Source organism: Notolepis coatsorum (assembly GCF_963971535.1).
Source record: "Notolepis coatsorum genome assembly, chromosome: 7".
Classification (NCBI taxonomy): Eukaryota; Metazoa; Chordata; class Actinopteri; order Aulopiformes; family Paralepididae; genus Notolepis; species Notolepis coatsorum.
In genome coordinates this window covers 30,795,048-30,818,015 of record NC_140171.1, presented here as the reverse complement: position 1 = coordinate 30,818,015, position 22,968 = coordinate 30,795,048, and the positions used below count along the sequence as shown (strand labels likewise).

The following is a 22,968-nucleotide window of genomic DNA, read 5'->3' as shown; positions in this document are numbered from 1 at the left end:
GAGGGGAAAAGGTCGGCTTGCGACCCTGAAAATGTTGCGTGATTTTAAAAACGCTGTATTAAGTGAGCCTATTATGGGATCTACGCAAGCTTTCTATTGTGGAAACATCTGGGCGTCCCGCAACTTTTAGTCATTCACATGTAGCCCCGAAAATGCTTAGAAAAGGAAAGCCGAAAGCGTGGAATAAACTCGCCGAAACGGAAAAGTGTCCCACGGGCGCGCCGTGATTCCGATCCGCGTGAAAATATTTACGGCCATAGAGGAGACCGTGGGACACCTTTATGCAACAGAATATGTGTCTCGAATTTGCTCCCACGCTGCGCGCAAAATCGTGCAAGGAAAAATCGGACCAAAAATGAACCAATGCTCGCTCCAGCAATATTAATGACCCTGATGTAAACAAGACAAACGTCTTTCTCTGGTCTGCATCCCCTTATACAATTGTGTGTATTGGGCCGTACTGTATTGTACCCATTCTGCAATCTGTTAAATAAATAAAAAGAAAGTTTGACTGGCCGCCGAGCCATACTGTAGTGTACATGGTGACTGCTTGATATATATTTAATAATTTTTTTTTAATACTTTTTTTTTGGCTTCCCCTGTTATTTTACCCACGCGACGCCACTGCGGACAGGAGCACTTGGATTGTTCCCCGGGGCGCGGCTCATGTTGACGCCCTATCTGCTCCCGGCTGCCCATGGGGGGGGAAGGACGACGGGATGGGTTAGGCGCAGAGACTATCGCATCGGCGACTGAGAAAGACAATGCATGTGTGTGTGTGTGTGTGTGTGTGCCGCTCCAATTGCATGTCCAGTTCGTTGCATGCCGATTAAAGACCCCCTAAAGAGGTCCTGCATTATTATTATAGATACCACTTACAGCACCTTTAGGTGGATTCACATAATTTCTTTAAAAGGATCTTGCATCTCAATATGAGGCACCTCTGGGTGCACTCAACACCACCTCTCATCAACATAAAGAAAACCAACACACTTGTAAGGCATTTGGAAAGGAAATCCCTTTAATGCCACAATCTCTTGATACAAACCACATGTAGCGATGACATTCAAGATACACAGAGCCCAGAATTGATTCAAGTGCCAGAATTTAAATGCATGATAGAGGTCAACCGTTTTCATAGTTGGCACGCAGGTTAACCACCAGTATTGTACAATTGTCGTGATGAACCAGCACACACTCATCAGTCCTTGTTTGATGGCTTGTTTTCCTGAGTTCCCACCCTTCCATCAGTGACTCTTCACCTATGTTCCTGTTGCTAGGGGTGAAGCTCCCTAGCAACCAGCAGCTAGCAGACAGTGATGCCGTGAGACTCCGCTACTTGTATTTGTAGAAGCCCTCTCCGTTCTTTCGGCCATATTTTCCTTCGGCGACCATCTTGTTGAGCAGCTCGCTGGGGGCGAGCAGTGGGTTGTTTGGGTCCATCACACTCCAGCCTGAACAGATAGAAACAATAAGAAAAGAAAATAGTTGAGCTTTGGGGAATTTATTTTTTCTCCTTACGATTGTTTCTAAACTTTAAAAAAAATGAGCATAACAGTCTTTTTGGACGTGTGGGTTCCAAGTCATTCTGGCCTTGGTATGAAAATCAAGACGCCCTTCTTTTTTATCATAATCTTTTACAGTTACTGAAAGATTTGGTAGTTATTTTCTGCCGATTCACCGTCAATAGCTTCCAGTGTATCTGAAAATGTGTCTTAAAACACCACATAAACTGAAGAGTCACCAAATGTGACTAAAATGCCATGCTAGCATATTTATGTGTAAAATACTTTTGCTGTTGCAATTTAATACAGTATCCGAGGAGGAATTCCTCTTCCTTTCTAGACACTGTATTAACACATTGAGTGCCAACGACGAGATATCTCGTTGTTGGCCGCCATGCGTTGAGTGCCAATGGCGAAGAATCTCGTTATTTAATCGTTATTGCTTTTATTAGCGATATCCATTCATTTTTCATCAACCCAGCCTCACGTTATCATGAGCTCGAAAAGGGCAGATACCGCCCCCTATCGTCTCCCGGATGGTATTGCACCCATTGGAATGGACTCAATGAAAATGCATGTGAAAAGAAAACTCCGGATTCCACATTTTACTTCTCAGGCATGTAACCAGAGACTAATGCATTCATTGGGGACCCTCAGAGCAGCGTGGATTATGTGTTTCGAGTACATAACGTTGGATCAATAAACTCGATCGATATTTGGAATGGCGATCAGGAATTGGAATAATCTTTTTGCAGAACATCTGATCTGAGGTAAGGAATCTATTTTACCAGTCTTGGGGTAATCGGATGTTTTTTTCACATATTTCACAACATGTCCCCTATGTGTGTACCGGTAGCCTATGTGTGTATATGACGTTAGCGCTGACCAGGTCATAGATAATTCCGCTTCTCTAGCGTGCATAAGTACACATATACTATCGATAATCTAGCGTTTATTTGAAAACGATTCATAAATCAGCCGGAAAATGACAACGTGTTGTGTGTATTACACTATAGGGCGATTCCTGCGGAATCTTTTATTTTTTTCTAGAAATTTCCAAAATTCAGTTTTTCAAAACGGTATAAAACGGAAATGTACCGATGAAAAAACAATCAGTTTCGTACATGTTGACTGCAAGCAAGTAATTGATAAGTGACGGGCGTATTAGACACATAGCCATAATATAGAATATAGAAATAGCTCTGCGAAAATCATGAAATATCGGAAAATCAGTCTCAAAAGGCTGGCATTCAAGCGATAAATAGTACGCCCCCTGCTGGCACTCAATGTGTTAAGGCACAATAGGGCATATTTTCAGGGAGAAAAACTAAAACTTTTCAGGAAATAAGCACTTCAGATATTGGCATGGCATTTTATTCAGATGTGGTGACTTTCATGGGTTTGTGTGGTGTTTAACTCATTCACTGCCAACGACGAGTATACTCGTTATTGGCCGCCAATGGTTGGACGCCAACAACGACTATACTCGTTATTTGATCGTTATTTCTTTTATTCGCCATTTCCATTCATAATCCATCCAGGAAGGCTGCGTTACCATAGGGAATGAGTCTGAGATCACAAAAGTCCAATACCGCCACCTGGTGGTATGCGGCCGATGTTGCACTTCCTTTGAGTCTATATGGGCTACTAGAAAAGTCCGCCCTGAGGAATTTCATCGACGGTGCGTCGATGAAATTCCTCAGGGCGGACTTTTCTAGTAGCCTGGGCCGAGGGCTTCAGCCGATCACATTGAATAGTTTTCGGGACCCCCGATTCATTATGCTGTGGTGGGTTATGTCGTGGCCCAAATGGACATACAATCTACCAGATGGCAATCAAATAATTGGAATATTCTTTCTGGAATCCCACCAGCCACAGGTAAGAGCAATTTAACGTCAATTCCAGCTTGATTGTGCCTTGTTTTCATAGCCATCGCCCTGATCAGCATATGGGGTTGTACTAACGAATGCCGTTATTGACAATCAATTAATCAGAAACGGGATATGGCTATGTGTGGCAGCACATAACCATATCCCGTTCCCAGCGTGGCAGAGAAAGAGTTAAAAGATATAGCCAGTGTTTATTTACTTCTAGCAGCAGATATTCATGTGATGACCACAGACATTGGACTTTTCCCTGGAACTATTTCATGAAGTGACAGCAGTTGCCCCGATTCAGGCAAACTGGACTGTAGAAATGTATTGCATGGTTGTTTTTTTACAGAAAATTAATAAAGTAGAATTAAAACAAAGGAAGATGAACACAAGTTGTCAAGTTACCTGTATGCCATGCCATGAAAATAACTTAATTATTAAGTTACAGTGAACGAGGAACTAAAATTTGTAGGATTAGTTTCCTCCGTCCTCCAGTGTTTCTGTTTGCTACCAGTTTATAGGGTAGAACTCATCAATGATGGAGGCTTCTACCATCCACCCTTCAGTGTGAAGAACTCTCCCTCCACGTGAACCACATATGGAGGTGGAATGGAGAGGGTGGACAGGGCGAGGGTGGAGTGTGTGGAATGAGACTGACCCTAGCACCTCCAGTATGAGCTATAATCTGGTGTCGACTAAATAGACCACACGTGTTAGTAGGAGAAATCCATTGTAGGTCTTGGTCTGTTCGTAGGATATGTTGAGGAAAAACATTTAATGAGACCGGCCTCATCCTTCAGGACACATTTTCAGATACAATGGAAGCCTATGGCAGTGGTCGGCAGAAAATATCTTATATTGTATCAAGGTAAGAATGACTTGGAATCCACATGTCAAAAGAACTTGGTGTCCAGTTCCTAGTCTCACTTTTAGAATATAGTAAAAATCCAGATCTGGAGATACTGTACGTTATGAGATTCTACTCACCGTCCATAATAAACTTGGCGGTGTCCAGACCCACGTAGTCCAGCAGCTCGAAGGGGCCCATGGGGTAGCCGGCGCCAAGCTTCATGGCGATATCAATGTCCTCTTTGGATCCATGGCCTGAGGGACAAAACACAACAACTATGGGCTGCTGCTGCGTGGGGGGGGGGGGGTTAGAACTACAGCCACACCACGAAGAGACCAAATCACAAAATTATACACTATAGTAGTGTCCAAATCTAAATAATTACACCAAAAACCGGCCCAGTGCTTCCCTCAGACTCTGTTACTATGAGAGGAAAGCGAACATTCACTGCTGCTTACCACTCAGAACAGCAGCAGGCAGGTGGCTCTGGCCAGACATTAATGGCTGCCACTGCATCAGGCCCACTGCAGTCATTTGAACATGATAATCATAGTCATAATTCATACCTCTCTCGTGTAGCCGGATGGCCTCCATCATGTAGGGAACAAGTAGGCGGTTTACAATGAATCCAGGTGTATCCTGAATAAGAGTGAGACACGTCAGTTGTACTGCTCACAAACACGTCTGTGAAAGAGTCTTAATGAATGCTTAGGCCTGTTAACTACTGAAACATAGGGATTAGGGACGCACGGATACGATAATAGCATCAGATACCGGGCCAATACTAAATCTATTTGATTCTCTGCATTTTCAGATGTGAAGCACCTCTACGATGGCAATGTCACTCATTCATCTAGCCATCCAATAATTGACTCACACTTAGCCATTCTGCCCCTAGTGGCGGTTCACAGGCATGGCACTTTGTGTCAGATCAGCTCAATCTATGCGAGAACACGCAACATCTGTGACACTATGACCTTGTTGCCACAGAGAAGCACGTTGGATCTTTCTAATGGACAGACAATGACATGTATTATTATGTCTCAATAATCTGTGTCCAATAAGCCCTTCCTGCCCGTCAGTGAAAGTAATGGATCATACCGGTACTCTGTTCAGGGATCAGTATGAACAGTGAAGAAGTCAATGGTAAATGGACTGCATTTATTTAGCGCTTTTATCCAAATTGCTTTACAACTTATGCCTCACATTCACACAAGTGTCTTGCTCAAGGACACTTCGACACTCTGCCCGGGAGGAGCGAGACTCGAACCGGGAACCGGGAACCTTCTGATTACCAGACGAGCACTCTACCTCCTCAGCCACTGTTGTGTTGTTGATGCATCCCTATGAAAGACAACACGTCACAGAGGAAGCCTCACCTTGCATGACACGGGTATCTTTCCAAGTGCTTTGCTGAAGTTCAGGAGGGAATCAAAGGTCTCTTGGCTCGTGGCTGACGTCCCAATCACCTGCGGAAGAGACATACCCTTGAAACTAACTGCTAGTAGGGCTGTACCGAATGTAATTCTTTTAACAATGCTTCTATTGAAGTATTCGAATGAAGCTTCGAATGTCTGTCGTCATATTTTATGATGTAATGAAACAATAAATAAAAGAATCTTAAACTATCCTCAAACTATCCCCCTCTGTCAGGGCGGTCGGGTGGCGTAGCGGAGATTGCGCTCGTCACCAATGCAAGAGGCTGCGGTCTCGACACCCCCGGAGTCAGCATTGCGCTGCGGCTTGGGCCGGTCGTCATACTAACTCGTTTGGCTGAGTTAGGGGGAGGGAAGTCGTGTGGTAATCTGGCGTTGTGGACAGCGACACCTACAGGTCAGGTCTGGGCGCCTGCTCAGCGAAAGGCAGGAAATGGTGAAGGCAGCGTGACCTCCCACGCGTTACGCTTCACCAATGAGAGTCCTCGCTGCCAGGTGAAAAAAGAGCCACTGGCTGTCTCCACATGTGTCGGAGGAAGCATGTGGTGGACTTCAGGGTTCCCTTGTACCGACCAGTAGGAGGAACATGCGCACAACAACCAGGTAGGGGAGGGGGGGAATTGGCATAACGACTAAATTGGGATGGGGAGAAAAAATCAGGCGGAGAAAAAGAGGATTAATAAAAAAAATTAAATATCCCCCTCTGAGGCAAACAGGGGCTTGTGTCCTCATCGCCCTCTAGAGGAAAACAGGGGCTTGTGTCCTCATCGCCCTCTAGGCCTAACAAAAATAATGGTTTGTTTCCGGTTGCCGACCGACCCTGCCGATTTAAGTGCGACCCAATATATTTTATGAGTTTTAAAAAATATATATATATATATATATATATATATAAAAATAAAAATTATTTTATTTTTTTTATAATACAGTTTCATAGAAATCTTAGTCAAACCTTTAGTATTATGGATATTAAACATGCTGGCAGAGTACATGCATCCATGTTGTTGTGAACATTTTAATTAAATAAAGAAATTCCCTATCCATAGTCGCCGTGGGAAAGAATAAAATAAAAAAATAAAATAAATTCCCTACCTACCTTAACTGACAACCAACAGGAAACAAACAATTTTTTTTTATGCCCTAGATGCAAACAGGGGCTTGTGTCCTCATCGCCCTCTAGAGGCAAACAGGGGCTTGTGTCCTCATCACCCTCTAGAGGCAAACAGGGGCTTGTGTCCTCATCACCCTCTAGAGGCAAACAGGGGCTTGTGTCCTCATCACCCTCTAGAGGCAAACAGGGGCTTGTGTCCTCATCGCCCTCTAGAGGCAAACAGGGGCTTGTGTCCTCAAAATCCTAGTCCAATAATAGTCATAATTCCACTAGTCGATTTTAAATCAACAACTCTCGTTATTGGGCGCCAATCGTTGAAGTATACTCGTTATTTGATTGTTATTTCTTTTATTCGATATTTCTATTCATTACAGGCACATGGACTCAGGGTTAACATGGGGAATCCTCATGAGAATATAAAAGTGCAATACCGGCCGCATCACGCTAGACGGCGGTATAGGATTTTTTGCGATCTCAGACTCATTCCCTATGGTAACACTAGCCTTCCTGGATGGATAATGAATGGAAATAGAGAATAAAAGAAATAACGATCAAATAACGAGTATACTCGTTGTTGGCTTCCAACGATTGCCGGCCAATAACGAGTATACTCATCGTTGACAGTGAATGAGTTAAGTGGCCTAAAACAAGAATCACAACTTCTGACATAGACCTCTCGCTCGATCATGTCGCTATGACAAGCCCTGGTGCATTTCCTTTTTCTTTTTGTCCGTTTCACCAAAGAATTTTCATCGCTCGATCATGTCGCTATGACAAGCCCTGGTGCATTTCCTTTTTGTCCGTTTCACCAAAGAATTTTCATTCTTAATTGCGAACCCTAAATGACCGGATGTTGGAGAGAACACTGGTGACGCCGGGTCACCTGACCTGCAATGCTAAGCTAGTTTTGGCTAGCGCAATCTTTCCTTTTTCACTTAAAATTCTGAATCCACTGGCTCATCAGAGAGAGAAATGTATATTAGAAGGCTTTGCTCATTTGAAAACATTGTCTGCAGATATTATATTTTTACAAGAGACTCATATAGCTCCAACGGAACAGAGGCGCCTGAGGAAGCACTGGGTGTCACAAGTGTACCAATCTGCTTTTTCTTCCAAAGCAAGAGGGGTTGCTATTTTATTTAGTAAATCTGTCCCATTTCAAATGACCACGGTAGTCTCCGACCCCGGAGGCAGATATGTCATGGTGTCTGGTAGCATTAATTCACTACCAATAACATGCCTGAATATTTATGGTCCCAACATTGACGACCCAAGCTTTTTTCGTAAAATATTTGACATAATCCCTGATCTGAATACCACCAACTTGATTTTAGGTGGAGATTTTAATTGCTATCTAGATCCCTATCTTGATCGTATGTCCACTCGTCCGCCTCCGACCATTAATTCCGTTGGAGTACTAAACAATTTAATGCGTTCTATGAACATAGTTGACATATGGAGATTGCAGCACCCTACAGACGGGGATTATTCTTTCTTTTCCCACGTTCCACAAATCGTATACAAGAATAGATTATTTTCTTGTCGATGCTAAATTTATATCTAGTGTGCTGCAAACTAAATATCATAGCATCCTTATTTCAGATCATGCGCCAATCACTATGTTGGTAAAGCTGGCACTGCCACAGACGCGATACAGTTGGCGCTTCAACCCCTCTTTGCTCTCGGAGAAAGCATTTCGGGATCAAATGAGATCTCGACTCATTGAGTTTATGGAGACTAATGATACCGGTGATGTCTCCGACGCTACACTATGAGAGTCTCTTAAGGTGGTATTGAGAGGGCACATTATATCTTATGAAGCCTTTGGAAAGAGAGAAAGACGTAAGCGCCTGGCTGAGATTGAGGCACGGCTCCCCTCGCTGGAGCAGGTTTACAGACTATCACAATCCCAAATGGACTTAAATAACATTTTAAAATTGAAGTATGAATACAATTCTATTCTGGGCAAGCAGGTTAGTACCCTCCTCCTTAAACTCAGACAGAAGCACTTTGAACTAAGTGATAAACCAGACAGACTGTTGGCTAGGCAGCTGAGGGGTGTACAGGCCAGCCAGGCAATTCATAATATCAAATCTATATCGGGCAGCTTGCTGACTAACCCTAAAGACATAAATGACCGTTTTAAAGAATTTTATACTGGCCTTTATACCTCTAGATGCCATGCCCCAGACTCTGAGGTTGAGAGCTTCCTGGACAATATTGATATGCCAGTGCTTAGTGATAAGGCAAGGGATGAGCTAGATGCTGATTTCAGCCTGCAGGAAATAACAAGTGCAATAAAGTCTTTCCCTAGCGGGAAGGCCGCTGGCCCGGATGGGTATGGGGCGGAGTTTTATAAAGCTTACAGTGACATTTTGGCCCCTCTACTTCTTAGAATGATTCAACATTCTATCACTAATAATGTCTTCCCTGACTCCCTTTACGAAGCAAATGTGTGCCTTTTACTCAAGAAAGGTAGGGATGGGACTGATCCAGCAGGGTTCCGGCCTATAAGTTTGTTAAATTTTGACCAAAAGACAGTTGCCAAGGTGTTGGCCACTAGGTTGGCTCAGCATGTCGGATCTCTCGTCCACTCCGACCAAACGGGATTCATTCCTGGCAGGCTTGCTTTTTCTAATATTCGGAAATTACTAAACATATTGTACTCTAACCAAAGAAAGGACACTAAGCCGGCGATCATATCACTTGACGCTGAAAAGGCATTCGACCAGATCGAATGGAAATATATGTTCAGTGTCCTCCAGCGCTTTGGTTTCGGTGACAGGTTTCGTTCTCTTATTGGAATGTTGTATGCTCATCCCAGAGCTTCCATTCTTACCAATTCTGATAGATCTGACTCCTTCCCACTCCATCGCGGCACCCGACAAGGATGTTGTATTAGTCCCTTACTGTTCAATTTAGCCCTCAAACCCCTGGCTATCAGTATCAGGAGTCATCCCAACATCACAGGAATAAAGTTGGGAAAGTATGAGAGCCGTATTTCGCTATATGCGGATGATGTGGTCCTGTATCTTGCTGATCCTGCCTCCTCCGTCCCATGCCTCCTAGATTTAATCAGGCAGTTTGGTACTTTCTCTGGTTACTCCATTAACTGGGAGAAAAGTGTGTTCATGCCCATCTCAGGGAGCCTAGACTCTTCCTTTACTGACAGCTTACCCTTTAAAATAGAATATGACCACTTCACCTATCTGGGAGTAGTTATACCAAAGGATCCCAAACTCCTATTTAAACTGAACTTTGGTGAAATGGTCTCAAAATTGAAGAAAAATATGGAGAGGTGGAGAATTTTGCCAGTGTCTTTGGTGGGGCGTGTGAATGTCATAAAAATGGTGGTTCTCCCCAGGTTCCTTTACCTTTTTCAGAGCGTGCCTATTTTTTTGACTGCCTCTTTCTTTAAACAGATAGACACTATACTTCTGCCATTTGTCTGGGGCTATAAAGCACATCGTATTTCAAAAGCACACTTGCAGAAGCCAAAGCATATGGGGGGGCTGGCCCTGCCGGTATTCCAGCACTACTACTGGGCTGCTAATGCAAGGGCCATGACCTTCTGGCAAGATTACTTCATAGGTGATGCTACAGTAGCCATAGACGCCCCCAGGTGGCTAGACATGGAGGCGCATGTGAACCTAAAAAGCTCTCTTCCTGCAATGTTATTTTCTAAGTGTGATACGATTAATAAGATGGCTCTCAACAATTTTATCCTTCGGAACTCACTGAGAATATTGAGTCAAATCAAAAAGGTTTTCAAAGTACCTTCAACCTCGGCATATGCTCCAATATGTGATAACCATAATTTTCCCCCTGGTCAATCTGATATTGTTTTTTCATTATGGAAGGGAAAGGGACTGGCCACTATTAAAGATCTATATGTTGATCGTCACTTTGCCTCATTTAACGAACTTAAGTCTAAATTTAATCTTACAAGCTCACACTTCTTTCGTTACCTGCAGGTTAGAAACTATGTCCGCAGTAATATCCCAGACTTTGAGACATGTCCTGCTGATTACCAGTTTTATAATCTCATGAGCCGATCACCAGTTTCAAAACACCTGATCTCTGATTTTGTTTCATATTTCTCTGTCCAATCTATGGCTTCCTCCGACCACATTAAAGATGTATGGTCCACAGAGCTTAGTATGGAAATCTCTGATGAGATGTGGGAGGAGGGACTTAGCAGGATACATAAATGTTCTATTAATGCCAGAGTCCAACTTATACAGTTTAAGGTCATTCACAGACTACATTACTCTAAAACCAAACTGCATAGAATCTATCCCTCTGTATCGCCTATCTGTGATCGTTGCATGTCCGCAGAGGGTAATCTTTCACATATGTTTTGGTTTTGTCCCAAGCTATTTAAGTACTGGGTAGACATTTTTGACTGGTATACCAAGGCGTACAAAAGAGAGATTGCCCCAGACTGCCTTCTAGCTTTACTCGGCTGTTCAGCTAACACTGCAGAATTACCTTACAATGAGCAGGAGGCCCTGATGTTTGGTATGGCTGTGGCCAAAAGAATTATCCTGAAGGAATGGAAAGACACGTCGTCTCCAAATTTTAAAAGATGGCTCACTGAGATGGTCTCCTCTCTGCAGCTGGAAAGCATTCGTCACAGTAGGTCTGAGACCTTGAACAAATTTGAAATTATATGGGGTCCCTTTTTGGAATGCTTAGCTAGAACATAAGTGCTTCTCAATGTCCTCCTGTGTATTTTCTGTACTATGTATTGGTGTTGTCAGGATAGTGGAATTTTGAGCTTCGATGCGATACCTTTTTCGATACCACAGGGAAAAAGGTTCAATCTTAAATTATAATTTTTTTTGATAGGTTTTGCTTCTGTTGCTGGTTGGTTCTCCTCAGCTTCTCTCTGGTACTGTAGGAGAGGATAGATATGGCACTTTTGAAACCCTTTGTTTATCTTTAGATCATACATTTGGAAATAACTGTTCATCTCACTTCAATCGTTTTTTGTTGCAGAGCATGGTGTTTTCTCAGGCAGACGGATGTAAACACTGGTCTGTGTTGCATGTGCCTGACGGGCTGAACTGTTTGTATTGCAGTCATGTTCCGACTTAACTGAATGCACATGTGTGTGTGGACTGCTGTACTATTGCGGGTATTGAAGTGAACAATGCAACTTATTTTTATTTTTTTTATCTTTTTTTATAAATGATTAGGTGTCGATATTTCGGGAAATGAGTATTGAAACAGTTTTGGGTATTCAGAATCGATATGTCGATTTTTCGATATTTTCGACAACACTACTATGTATGTGTGTATTAGTGTATATATATATATGTATATATATATGTATGTGTATATATGTCAGAGAATCAGCCCCTTGCGTCCTTAGTGTATAGCATATGACATGGTGTATGTTTGTTCATTGATGTGACAGTGTCTGGCAACATACTGTTTGTGTTCTTTTTATTTATTTTTTTATTTTCTTTGTGTTTGTGATTTGTCTTGATGTGTGTTTGTGAAACTATAAAAGCTGAAAATAAAATATTATAACAAACATCACAAAAAAAAAAAAGAAAAAAAAAAGGCTTTGTTCATGGGGCCACAGCTGCAAGAACCACAGACGAAACTAGGAGCGACCTATTAATACTAGTCCATTCAGTTTCCTAGAGCTAAAATACGTCACCCGCGAGAGGTCTATATATCACAGGGTAACAGCTGTGCCCCCCCCAAGGTGGCCCCTGGTCCTACCTCTACAAGCTTCATCATGGGGACTGGGTTGAAGAAATGAAGGCCCCCAAATCTGTCCAGTCTGTTGGTGGAGCTGGCTATGTCTGTGATGGGCAGTGAGGAGGTGTTGCTGGCGAAGATGGTGTGTCTAACGTGGAAGGGAGCCGAAAAACAGACTGTAAGCACAAGGAACACCAATTAATAACAACAGGCATGTCCATCTCCCAAGCTCTCAAATGTCCTCTGAAGGACACCGTAGGACAGTTCTCCTCACAGCACGTTCAGCATTTACGTATGAAATTAAAACCTTTTAAATGACTCAAATTCTCAATCCACCATTTTATGACCATGCCCCTAATTTGAGGATTAGTTCATGTTTTTAGTTTTATGAGAATAGCGCCACCATGAGGCCAGATGATTCAGAACATCACAGGTCTCCTTGCTATGGTAAGGCAAATCATTTGTCATGTTTGGTGGAAATAAGATCAGGAGTATTGATCAATCAAGAGGATTCCTCCTCTTGAGGTCATGCATGGGCACCACAAATGTTGAAAGATTCAAAAAGAAAAAGGTATTCAAAATACACCAATTCTAAAGTTGAAAGTTGAAAGTTTGACCTGATGGTGGTGCTAGAGGAAAAGGTCATTGGGTCATCGAAATCAGTAAGAGTTCATCCTACAGGGGTCATGAATCTGCACCGCAAATGTTAAAAGATTTTAATAAAAGTTATTTGAGTTATCGCATTGACAAGTAGGATATGAATGTTTGGCCTGATGGTGGCCCTAGAGGAAAGGTCATGGGGTCACCGAAATCAACAGGCTTCTTCCTCTAGGGGTCATGAATGTGCACAGCAAATGTTAACCGACTCAAACAAAAGCTTATTGAGTTAATACGAAAACTCTGAAGCGGTAGTTGGGGTAAATCCATAATATCCCAGACACAGTCGCTCTGGGATTAAATGAATAAATTGGTGTTTTAAAACAAACCCTGGCAGGAGCTTCAACAGAAACAGCCAGTAAATATACTGATTATGATGATAGTGCAGCCCAGTGAAGAGAAAGAAGATGAGATTAAAGGGGGATCTTCCGCTAAGCTGTAGAATTTCACAAGCCCCCAAGCGATGGAAGGATCGCAAAGTAGAGGATCAACAATAATTAACAGGTAGGTATAAACTGCACAAAATGTAAATGAAACCCTTGGCGTAATATGAACTGGAATTTATGTCAGTGGATTTCAAATAACATTTTCTATGGCTCATTGACTATTGATTTACATGCAGGTTGTTGACTAGAATTTATTTGGAAAGAAAAATGTATAAGACACAAGAGGACAGTTATGTCACTCACATCCTGATGAGGCGTTTATGAGCACCGTTAATTACAGTATTGGTCCAAATATAAGACAACCCTGATTGACAACCGCTCTTTTTCAAGACACATTTTTGGAAAAAGACCAAAACTTTTTATTTGAAAATAATGATAATAAAACACATTGTTTTATTCAACGTAGGCTGTTGTTTTTACCATCTTTTGGTAAAATCATCTTTTATAAAAAAACACATTGAATAAAACAATAGGCTGTTATTTTTAACATATTTTGGTTGACATATTTTCTCTGACGGTTTGGATTTTTAATGCAGCTTATTTGGGCTCACCATCTTCAAACATTACATCATATTTCTTGGCTGCTTGACAGTTGTTTGATGACTGCTTCGTTTATCGATCACCACAATCTTAAAATTGGCATCGTAACTCCTCTGTTGTTTGTTAACTTGCCTGACTTTCAAGCCACTTTGTTCGAGCTGGTTGGTGTGTCTCTCAGTCATTGTGCGTATGTAGGTGTGTGTGTGTGTGTGTGTGTGTGTGTGTGTGTGTGTGTGTGTGTGTGTGTGTGTGCGTGTGTGCGTGTGTGTGTGCGTGTGTGTGCGTGTGTGAGAACGAGAGGGAGATGTAGAGATAAAGATGGTGGCTCACTTGGGGAACCATCATTTGGCACAATCTGTTGTTGTGAATGTATAATGATATTTAAAAGTCTAGACCCCGAAAATAAGACAACGCCCCTTTTTCAGATTTATATTCTGCACAATAAAGTATTACTTTTAACACTATGGGTGCCGGAGGTTAAATTCATGCTATACCATGGGTTGCCAGCTCTATTTGTCTATGGATAAGTACCCCTTCTTTGCATGGCTATAACTTTTTAAATTCTATTGCTACATTGCCATTATTAGGGCCCATTCAAAGTCCTATATGTATTGTTCATTGTGTAGCAACGTTAAACTTTTTCATTCACATATTCATAGTAAAGTATGGTCTAATGTATAAGTATGTTTTCATCTCTTTCTGCAGCTTTCTCCAGAACGTGATCTATAGCCCCAAATGAATTATATTGATGATGAAATACAGTTTGATGGCAATCGGGGTGATATAAAAAATTTCAATTGGACGTACTTCTAGAATGATCTACGTATGATCTGATGATGACCGGATGGGCGGGGGATCGTTTATAATTCCGTGGGCAGCGTTATATCATTCATCTAGTGTGGGTCATATGTTCATCATAACAGTTTATATGGAACACGTTCAAGAATAACGCTGAATCTCACCGGATCTTCCTCGCGCCGTTGGACGATCAGCGTGGTGTAGACCGTTTTCGATTATGGGATGTTTATCCTGATGAACCATTTCCAGCTTGTATAATACTATATACGTCCAAATCATGTTGTTTATCGAGTTATTGGCAATGGATCGCTATTATATTGTGACGAGCCAGAGTGCCGGCAGCCAAACCGAGTGCCCGGAAGTAATATGGCCGACCAGCACAACCTCCATAGCACTTCCTGTTTGGCGATTGCGCTGATCGGCCACCAGATGGCGCTCCTGAACCGCCAGTGAGCTCAGTGGGTCCTCCTGGTGGATCTCAGGCCAGCGGAGGGGAAATATGAATCCGATCACAAATTTTTGAAATATTGATATTAAAGACGCTGTAAAGCGTCCTTCGGCAACTTGAGCATGGCCGGGAATGACGCTGTAAAGCGTTTCCCGGCAGTTAAAGTGTTAACAGATGAGGCTGGTTGTAAACATAATCACTAACTAGTCAAGCTGCACTGGGTTCCGTTAGGTCTCAGACTACTTGAGACTTACTACAGACTACGTCCCCTCAACCTGCGTCCAGGTCACTCAGGGCCCTATTCCCCGTACCTGGTTCAACTAAGTCGATCAAGAGTCCCATTATCCAGATTCAATTAACCCGATGTTTGAAGCCGGGATTTTCCTGTTCCTCGAACGCTGATTCAGTCTCGTTAACTCGAACCAGATTTGAGACTCTGGATAATTGCGCGCGGCCGCTTCAGTTGAAAAGACAGCAGGTGTCGATAGCAGAAATCCTGATCTTCTAACGGCATTGATTGATTGATTGTTTTAAAACTTTATTAACAGATTGCAGGCGGCTCAATAGCCTTCGCCGACAAGTTAATGCATAATCTAGGCTCATTTTAAATCCCTCATTACCCCAATCAATCAGATTATATTTCTTTAAACGTTCCTGCTGGCAGTAGGTTTATGGATTGAATAATCAAATGAGATCTTGCTAGCGAAAATAATTAGTTCAACCGTTTCAGAATAAGGATACGGCTCTCTTATCCATTGATTGATGTATGGTGGATGTTTTACTTATCTGCACTGTGGTGTGACGGTTTGTCCTTTTGCCTTTCACGCAGACGACCCGGGTTCGAATCCCCCTTCTTCTAGTCATTTTCTTCTTTTTGCAATGTAAATACATCAATTTGGTGCACGTTGAGAGCTATATAAAGAATGACATCCTCAATGCATGTAGATTTATAATATTTTAACTTAAAACTAGGCTACTTTTGCGTATAATCATTAATATTATATTCCAAAAAAATTATATTGGAAACGCGGGGTTTCGAACTTGGGTCGCCCGGTTGACAAGATTGAGCCTAGCCGTTGCACCACTGTGCCAGACGGGATATATTCATTGTGTATCCATCAATGGACAAGAAACCCGTGTTTCGAATATTTTTCTTTTGAATGAAGTTTTATCTCTTTATTCTCAAATGCATTAATGTGACGTCAACGGCTCATTCAATTTCTCAAATCCGTCAAACAGCGCATCTCAGACATTTTAATCCCAGTTACAATATCACACAAAAACCACAATCCACGCATAGACACTTCAATTTTATGCTTGAATGAAACACAATCCGGGCGCTCCGTTAAGCAAATCTACAGCGGAGAATATATGAAACTAATCAGAGCCAAACGGCCGATAGGTTTCATTCATTAAAAATATCCCCGCGGGATTCACATTTGCAATGCGCCGTTATTAAAATAACCACATGCAGTGTGTATCGTGACTCCGAGCGCCGTATATGACGTGCATTATTTTATTTAGGACAAAGTAAATCTATAGGCTCAATATGATTTATTATCAGCATTTAGTTCTATTATTATACATTTCAAAAGCCCGCTCTAGGAAAACGAAGCACAAAAACATAATTCAGAATGGTATAATGGGATCTAGACTGTGAGAAATATTTCAGGAAGCGAGCTGGCATTTCTTTGCGGGGGCGTGGCCATGGTTCATCCAGCTAACTGAACTTAACCCTGCTCCCGACCAGGCTCAAACTTTTTGATCTGTTGTCATGGTGATTTAGACAATCGAGCGTCGGGGAATGGAAAGGTCTGGTTTAAGTCAGGCTATGCTGGAAATTATCCGGCTAACTCAGTTAGCCAGGTACGGGGAACGGGGCCCAGGTCTGGCAGCCAAAACCTCCTCGCCATCCCATGCACTAGGCTGTCGACCATGGGGCACCATGCTTTTTATGCACTGGGGCCGCGCCTGTGGAATCAGCTGCCAGGGTCCATCAAGGCTTCAGTCTCCATTGCTACCTTCAAGGCCAGCCTTAAAACCCATTTGTTTAGCTCTGCCTTCCAATAGGGCCTGTTTTTTTTTTATCTGCTCCTATGTTTTGTTTATTTAATTTTATTCATTTAAAATGTTTTATACCTTTTTGTTTTCCTTCTGCTGTGAAGCACCTTGAGAGCTCACTGAGTTTAACACTTTCCATGCCAGACCCGATGATAGTCGGGTTAACTCGCCGAACGTTCGGCGCCAGACTCTAGTATAGTCGGGTTTTGGTTGTTATTTCTTTTATTCGCTATTTCCATTGATTATCCATCCAGGGAGCCTGATGTTATGGGAATGGGTCTGAGATCGCAAACATCCAATACCGCCGCCTGCTGCCGGTATTGCACATGCTTTGAAACTCTGTCTTGGGCTGTGCGTCGATCTAAAGTGTCCGGGCGGAGTTTTCCTTGTCGGGCAGGACAAGCGTTTATAACGCATGGATTGAGGAGAATCAAGCACTCCCGGTTCATGTTCTTTGGTGGATTATGTTGGCAACACGATCGACATCAATACTTGGAATGGCGATCAGATAATTGGAATATTCTTTTTGGAGTACATCCTAGTCAAGGTAAAGGCTATATGGTATCAATCTTGCGTCGATCCAAGAATTCCTTCACTGCGATCCAAGCGTATGTGTGTAATGTGTGTGTGTAACGTATTCCGTTAAAAACGACCCCGCCCCTCACCCTTTCATGCATTCATGATGAAACATAATACCGATAATATAGCGTTGATTTCGAAATAGTAGCGTATACAGGCGAGAAACGGCACGTTTTTAGTGAAATGCACGCATTACTGCATAGCGTCGTTTTCTGGGATTAGACAGGATTACTCTAAAACTATACTCATATTCACCACGGTATAAAACGGGAATGTATGGATGAAAAAATGATTTCTTTTTCACAAATTGAACGATAGATACTCAATGTCAAATGGGCAATAGCATTATATTATTATGATATATAATATAGTTTGAGCCCTGCAAACACTGCCACATATTATTTGTATACTTTAAAGCGCTGGCCTTTCAACAGTAACAGTAAGCAGCGCCCTCTGGCGCTGAATGAGTTAAAGTGTGCTATATAAATTAAATCCATTATTATTATTATTATTACTTACGCAGGTGCCACTTTGTCCAGCCCACCAAACAGACCCTGCTTGACCTTCAGGTTCTCCACGATGGCCTCCAGCACCAGATCCGTGCTCTGCACGGCAGACGCCGCATCTGTCGAGGTCGTCACGTTCTGCAGGACCTTCTGGATGAACTCTGCTCCAGCCTGAAACAAACCAACATGTCCCATTAACCACTCAACTGGCAACTGCCCGGCCCCAGGCCCTCTTTAGGACGATTTGCCCACTGGCGCGACACGCCACTTTGCGAGCGTCTGGCGGCTCGGGTCTGCATTTTTTTAAATACAATATATATAGAGAATTAAAGCCCTATTTGTTGCCGTTCGAATGCCACCTCACTCGACGGTTCTCGAGTTACATGCCGATATGTGAGGCGTGCACCATTGTACACGGCAGAGTCAGATTACCACCCCGGACTCCCGGGGCTCTAGCTCCGTCAATCATTTGCCGATCTCGGAAATTATTGGAGAGGGTTGTAGCCAATGAGTGTGGCTTTCCAATGATACCCCACGTGGGGATGAGCGAATCAGGGATCTACAGTAGGTGAAAAGTCACGAGTGACAACAGGAAGAGAAAAGAAACAGAATGAATTGAAGTCAATGAGGAAATGGAATCCTGGAGAGCTTTTTCTTTTGTACACAGTTTACCAAAATGGCTCCTAATCACTCATTTCTGAACGGATGATGTACTACATAAGACTTCAGGCTATGGACCCAGGGTGTTTTCCAGCTTTTTTGGATATACTATTTTTGGATATTGCAACTACTACAGAAAAACGTGAGTAACAAGTTTCTCTACAACTCAAGTTCAGACCTATGTTACTCTATTTCATTAGCACTAAAAGTAATTTTTCTTTATTGTGTAAGAAACTTCAGAATGTTATCTTTCAAAAGAGACCAGGCTTATGCATGTGCTATAAGTATAAAGTAAAAAGATACGCTTTTCAAAAGAAGTATGCAGTCCTCAAGTTCAAGTTTAAAAATTGCCACTTTTCTGGGCGCCAGTTAAGTGGTTAAAAGGTGACTTAGTGAAAATGGCCTTTTCCTGTCTTTTGCATTGTGTTTTACAGAATAAAATGAGAAATGTTAAATTATGTGCATTGTGCCTTTTCTGCCCCTTGAAACAAGCCATTCATAAATCGCAGCCACAATCGCCGTAGTCAGTAGGGCCATTGTATTCACGTGTGAAGAGAACGATAAAACGTGTGTATAAGATGGCGGCTCGCTCATAATATTCTCTTTTCTACCTAAAGTTTAACCTAAAATATGTTTGACGAAAATGGAAAAACAGTAAGATTGCTATGCTATTGCTGGATCTTGAGTCATATTAATTTGATCTGCAACGTCTAGTCTGAAAGTTTGATCCGAGTTTGGTTTGAAGGTACAGGCTCGAACACCACAGCTAGATGGTGCATGAGCAGCACGCTTGTTACAAGCACAGAAACAGCCCCTTGAGAACAGGACTGAAACAGAGGGGTATATAGTCTACTAGAATGCATAATCCAAAAGATGTACAAATAAAACGACGATGTTTAGGGAACCTAAAAGACAATATTAACTTGTAGAACTACTAAAATGTGTCCCCTAATTCTCCCATTGTATCGTTTTAGTAACTTCCACTGGAACGCATGGTTGAGTGTAAAGATTCGCATTTCAAGTAATTTAGTGGTTGGGTACTAAGATAAAACAAGTTGTTTGGAGGACACAGAGCGAGAGCACATCACCACGCTGCAGCCCAAAACATTCTGACGTCTTCAACAGAAAATGTACAGCCTATGTGCAACCACATGGATTAAAACATTTAACTGGACCATTCAGCTGAGGGATTTCTCCAACCGTGGTGTGAAAAATAATGTGTTTCTGTTTGGTCCCCGACAAAACAAAGGCAATATGCAAATGTTGTTTTTAGTAGTTAATAATAATAACTTTATTTGTATAGCACTTTTCATACAGAGGTTGCAGTTCAAAGTGCTTCACAACAGTAAAAAATACAGGCATAAGCGAGCATAATTTTTTTTAAATGTAAATACAAAGAGATAGAGGTAGCAAGGTTAGGCAAATCACAGTTCTTCAGCAATACAAATAATAAAATAGAATAGATTAGATAGAGTAAAAAAGTGCGGTTTGATTCAGTTTAAAATAGGCAAAAAATTATAAGATAGAACGGACAGTAAAAAGTGTGATAAGATTGTTCAATAAAGAAAAATATATAACAACAGAGCAGTGTATCGCTCTTAGTACTTTGAGTTATTTATTATTTCACTGGTGGAGTAGGTAATATTAAAATGAATACTTGTGCCCATCACTAGTTGAGTACTATGTGAAAAGGAGTAGGTAGTATTAAAAATGAATAGTCATGCCCATCCCTAGTTGAGCGCCATGTGAAAAAGAATCACTTCTAACCTCTGGATTATCGGCAAACTTCTTCTTCACCACTCTCTTCAGGCTGCCTTCGATTCCTTTGGACGCTTTCTGAAGGATGTCGGCATTTGTGTCCACCAGCGTCACTGTATGGCCGGTTGATGCAGCAACCTGTAACAAAGCAGCAGGGTTTTATGCAACAGCAGTTGACCTTTGCCTGTGTTTGGTAAGCCAGAGGTCCAGCTAAGGTCGTATGTTGTCCGTTTTAAAAGTGACAAGGCATAAGCCAGTGCTTTCCCACTAATTCTGCTGTTGTTGGTCATGTGTGGTGTGGTGGCGGTGTATTAGATATACAGTAATCAGCAGTGGAAAGGATGGTACAGATGCAGCCAGAAGCACTGAGTGTCCCGTTTTGGTAAATCTATTAGTGGTGAGTCTGTCTGATATTGTAGTGTGCTGCCACTGCCAGATAGACCTATGTATAGGAAACGCTGATCGCTCTCTTGCATGTTTATAGTACTAATGTGAGGGTTTTACACACAGAAATATAAGTTACTTTCCATGAATGCACGTCTTTTTTATACTCTATTGTCCTATCAAACTAATATGCATGCAGTACCCACGGTGTAAGAACAACTTTACTTGTCACCAAGAGACAGATCTGTGCATCATCAAAAAAACATTCCAATGAATGAGAGACCAAATGTGTGGACACAGTGACCCCATTGGGTGATTTATGGGATATGAGCCCAATTTTCGGTTTCTTACAACTGGTAATGAGGTTAGACAATAATGCAATTTCCCCTCCTCGTAACAAATAGTTGTAATCAGTCTCCGATTCATAGTCAATGAAACAGCTGCAGATTGGAGCTTTGTACTAGTTAAATTACTGATCGACGTGATTCTGGTACATGGCGGATTAAAGCGATACACGTCTCTAGTTAGTTGGTTAGTTATATATTAATTAAGTTGCTGGTCCCCAGTTACGCTAGCTAATATAATTATCATGTTCAGTCTGTAGTACAGCTGGACTTGGGTAACGCGTTAGCTATTGCTATGGTATGCAGACATAGCTCGCTAGCTATAGCTACGTAGCGAAGCCAAGCTGACAGGTACTATCATCAGTGGTGTATTATCTTACCTGTGCAATACCAGCACCCATTTGTCCACCTCCGATGATTGTTATATGCTTTATTACAACATTTCGGACCGCTGTAGAGGAGAGACCCCGGGTGATCTGATGAGTGAAGAACGCCATGACTTGAGAAGTCGAGCAAGACCTGCTGCTGCTGCTGCTGTCTCTTTTAGAAGGTCAGTGCCAGTGGATCACGTGATCATGCAGACAATTCCACGACCTTTCACACAGTTTGATTGATTGATTGATTGAAAATGTTATTAACAGATTGCAGAATGGGTACAGTTACAGTACAGCTCAATACATACAATTGTTAAGGGGATGCAGACCAGAGAAAGACTTTCGTCTTGTTTACATCAGGGTCCCCCATTTTCAATTCATCATAACATAATATGACACACACGACATACAGATAGACAGTACTGCTACATCTATACATTTATGACATACCAGATTTGCAAATACAGTACTGTTTCTGTTTGTGATACAAAAAGTGTCCAGAAAAGAGTCTATATACATTTGACATAGAAACTGTACATTGGAGGAGGTTGGGTAGGTGGGGTCAGGGGTGTAGCTCCAGATTCTGGGCCCCATGAAAGAATGTATTTGTAGGCCCCCAGTGTATGCGAGCGCGCGTAAGCGCGCGAGCGAAATGTTTTTGGCCATTTTTTTATTGATGAAAACGCATAATATGGTTTTTACCTATACATTCGGATCAGCAGTTCAGCACCTGCACTGTTGGTGGGTGAGCCTAGTAAAGGATGTCGCATTGCGTTCATCTTCAATGAATGGACCAATGCAATAGTCTACCAAAGCCCCCCCTCTCTCTCTATATATCTCACACACACACACACACACACACACACACACACACACACACACACACACACACACACACACACACACACACACAACACACACA

General features: G+C 42.1%; 1 protein-coding gene across 1 annotated transcript; it reads right to left on the bottom strand.

Annotated features, from left to right (window-relative positions):
• Positions 1 to 999: 999 nt before the first annotated feature.
• Positions 1,000 to 22,212, bottom strand: hadh (hydroxyacyl-CoA dehydrogenase). The gene is made up of 8 exons (XM_084318867.1): positions 22,053 to 22,212; positions 20,954 to 21,082; positions 18,540 to 18,697; positions 12,513 to 12,639; positions 5,609 to 5,698; positions 4,796 to 4,868; positions 4,367 to 4,483; positions 1,000 to 1,454 (listed from the first exon to the last, which is right to left on the bottom strand). The coding sequence occupies exons 1-8, from the start codon at positions 22,167 to 22,169 to the stop codon at positions 1,336 to 1,338; spliced, it is 930 nt and encodes a 309-aa protein (XP_084174993.1). The 5' UTR covers positions 22,170 to 22,212; the 3' UTR covers positions 1,000 to 1,335.
• Positions 22,213 to 22,968: the final 756 nt, after the last annotated feature.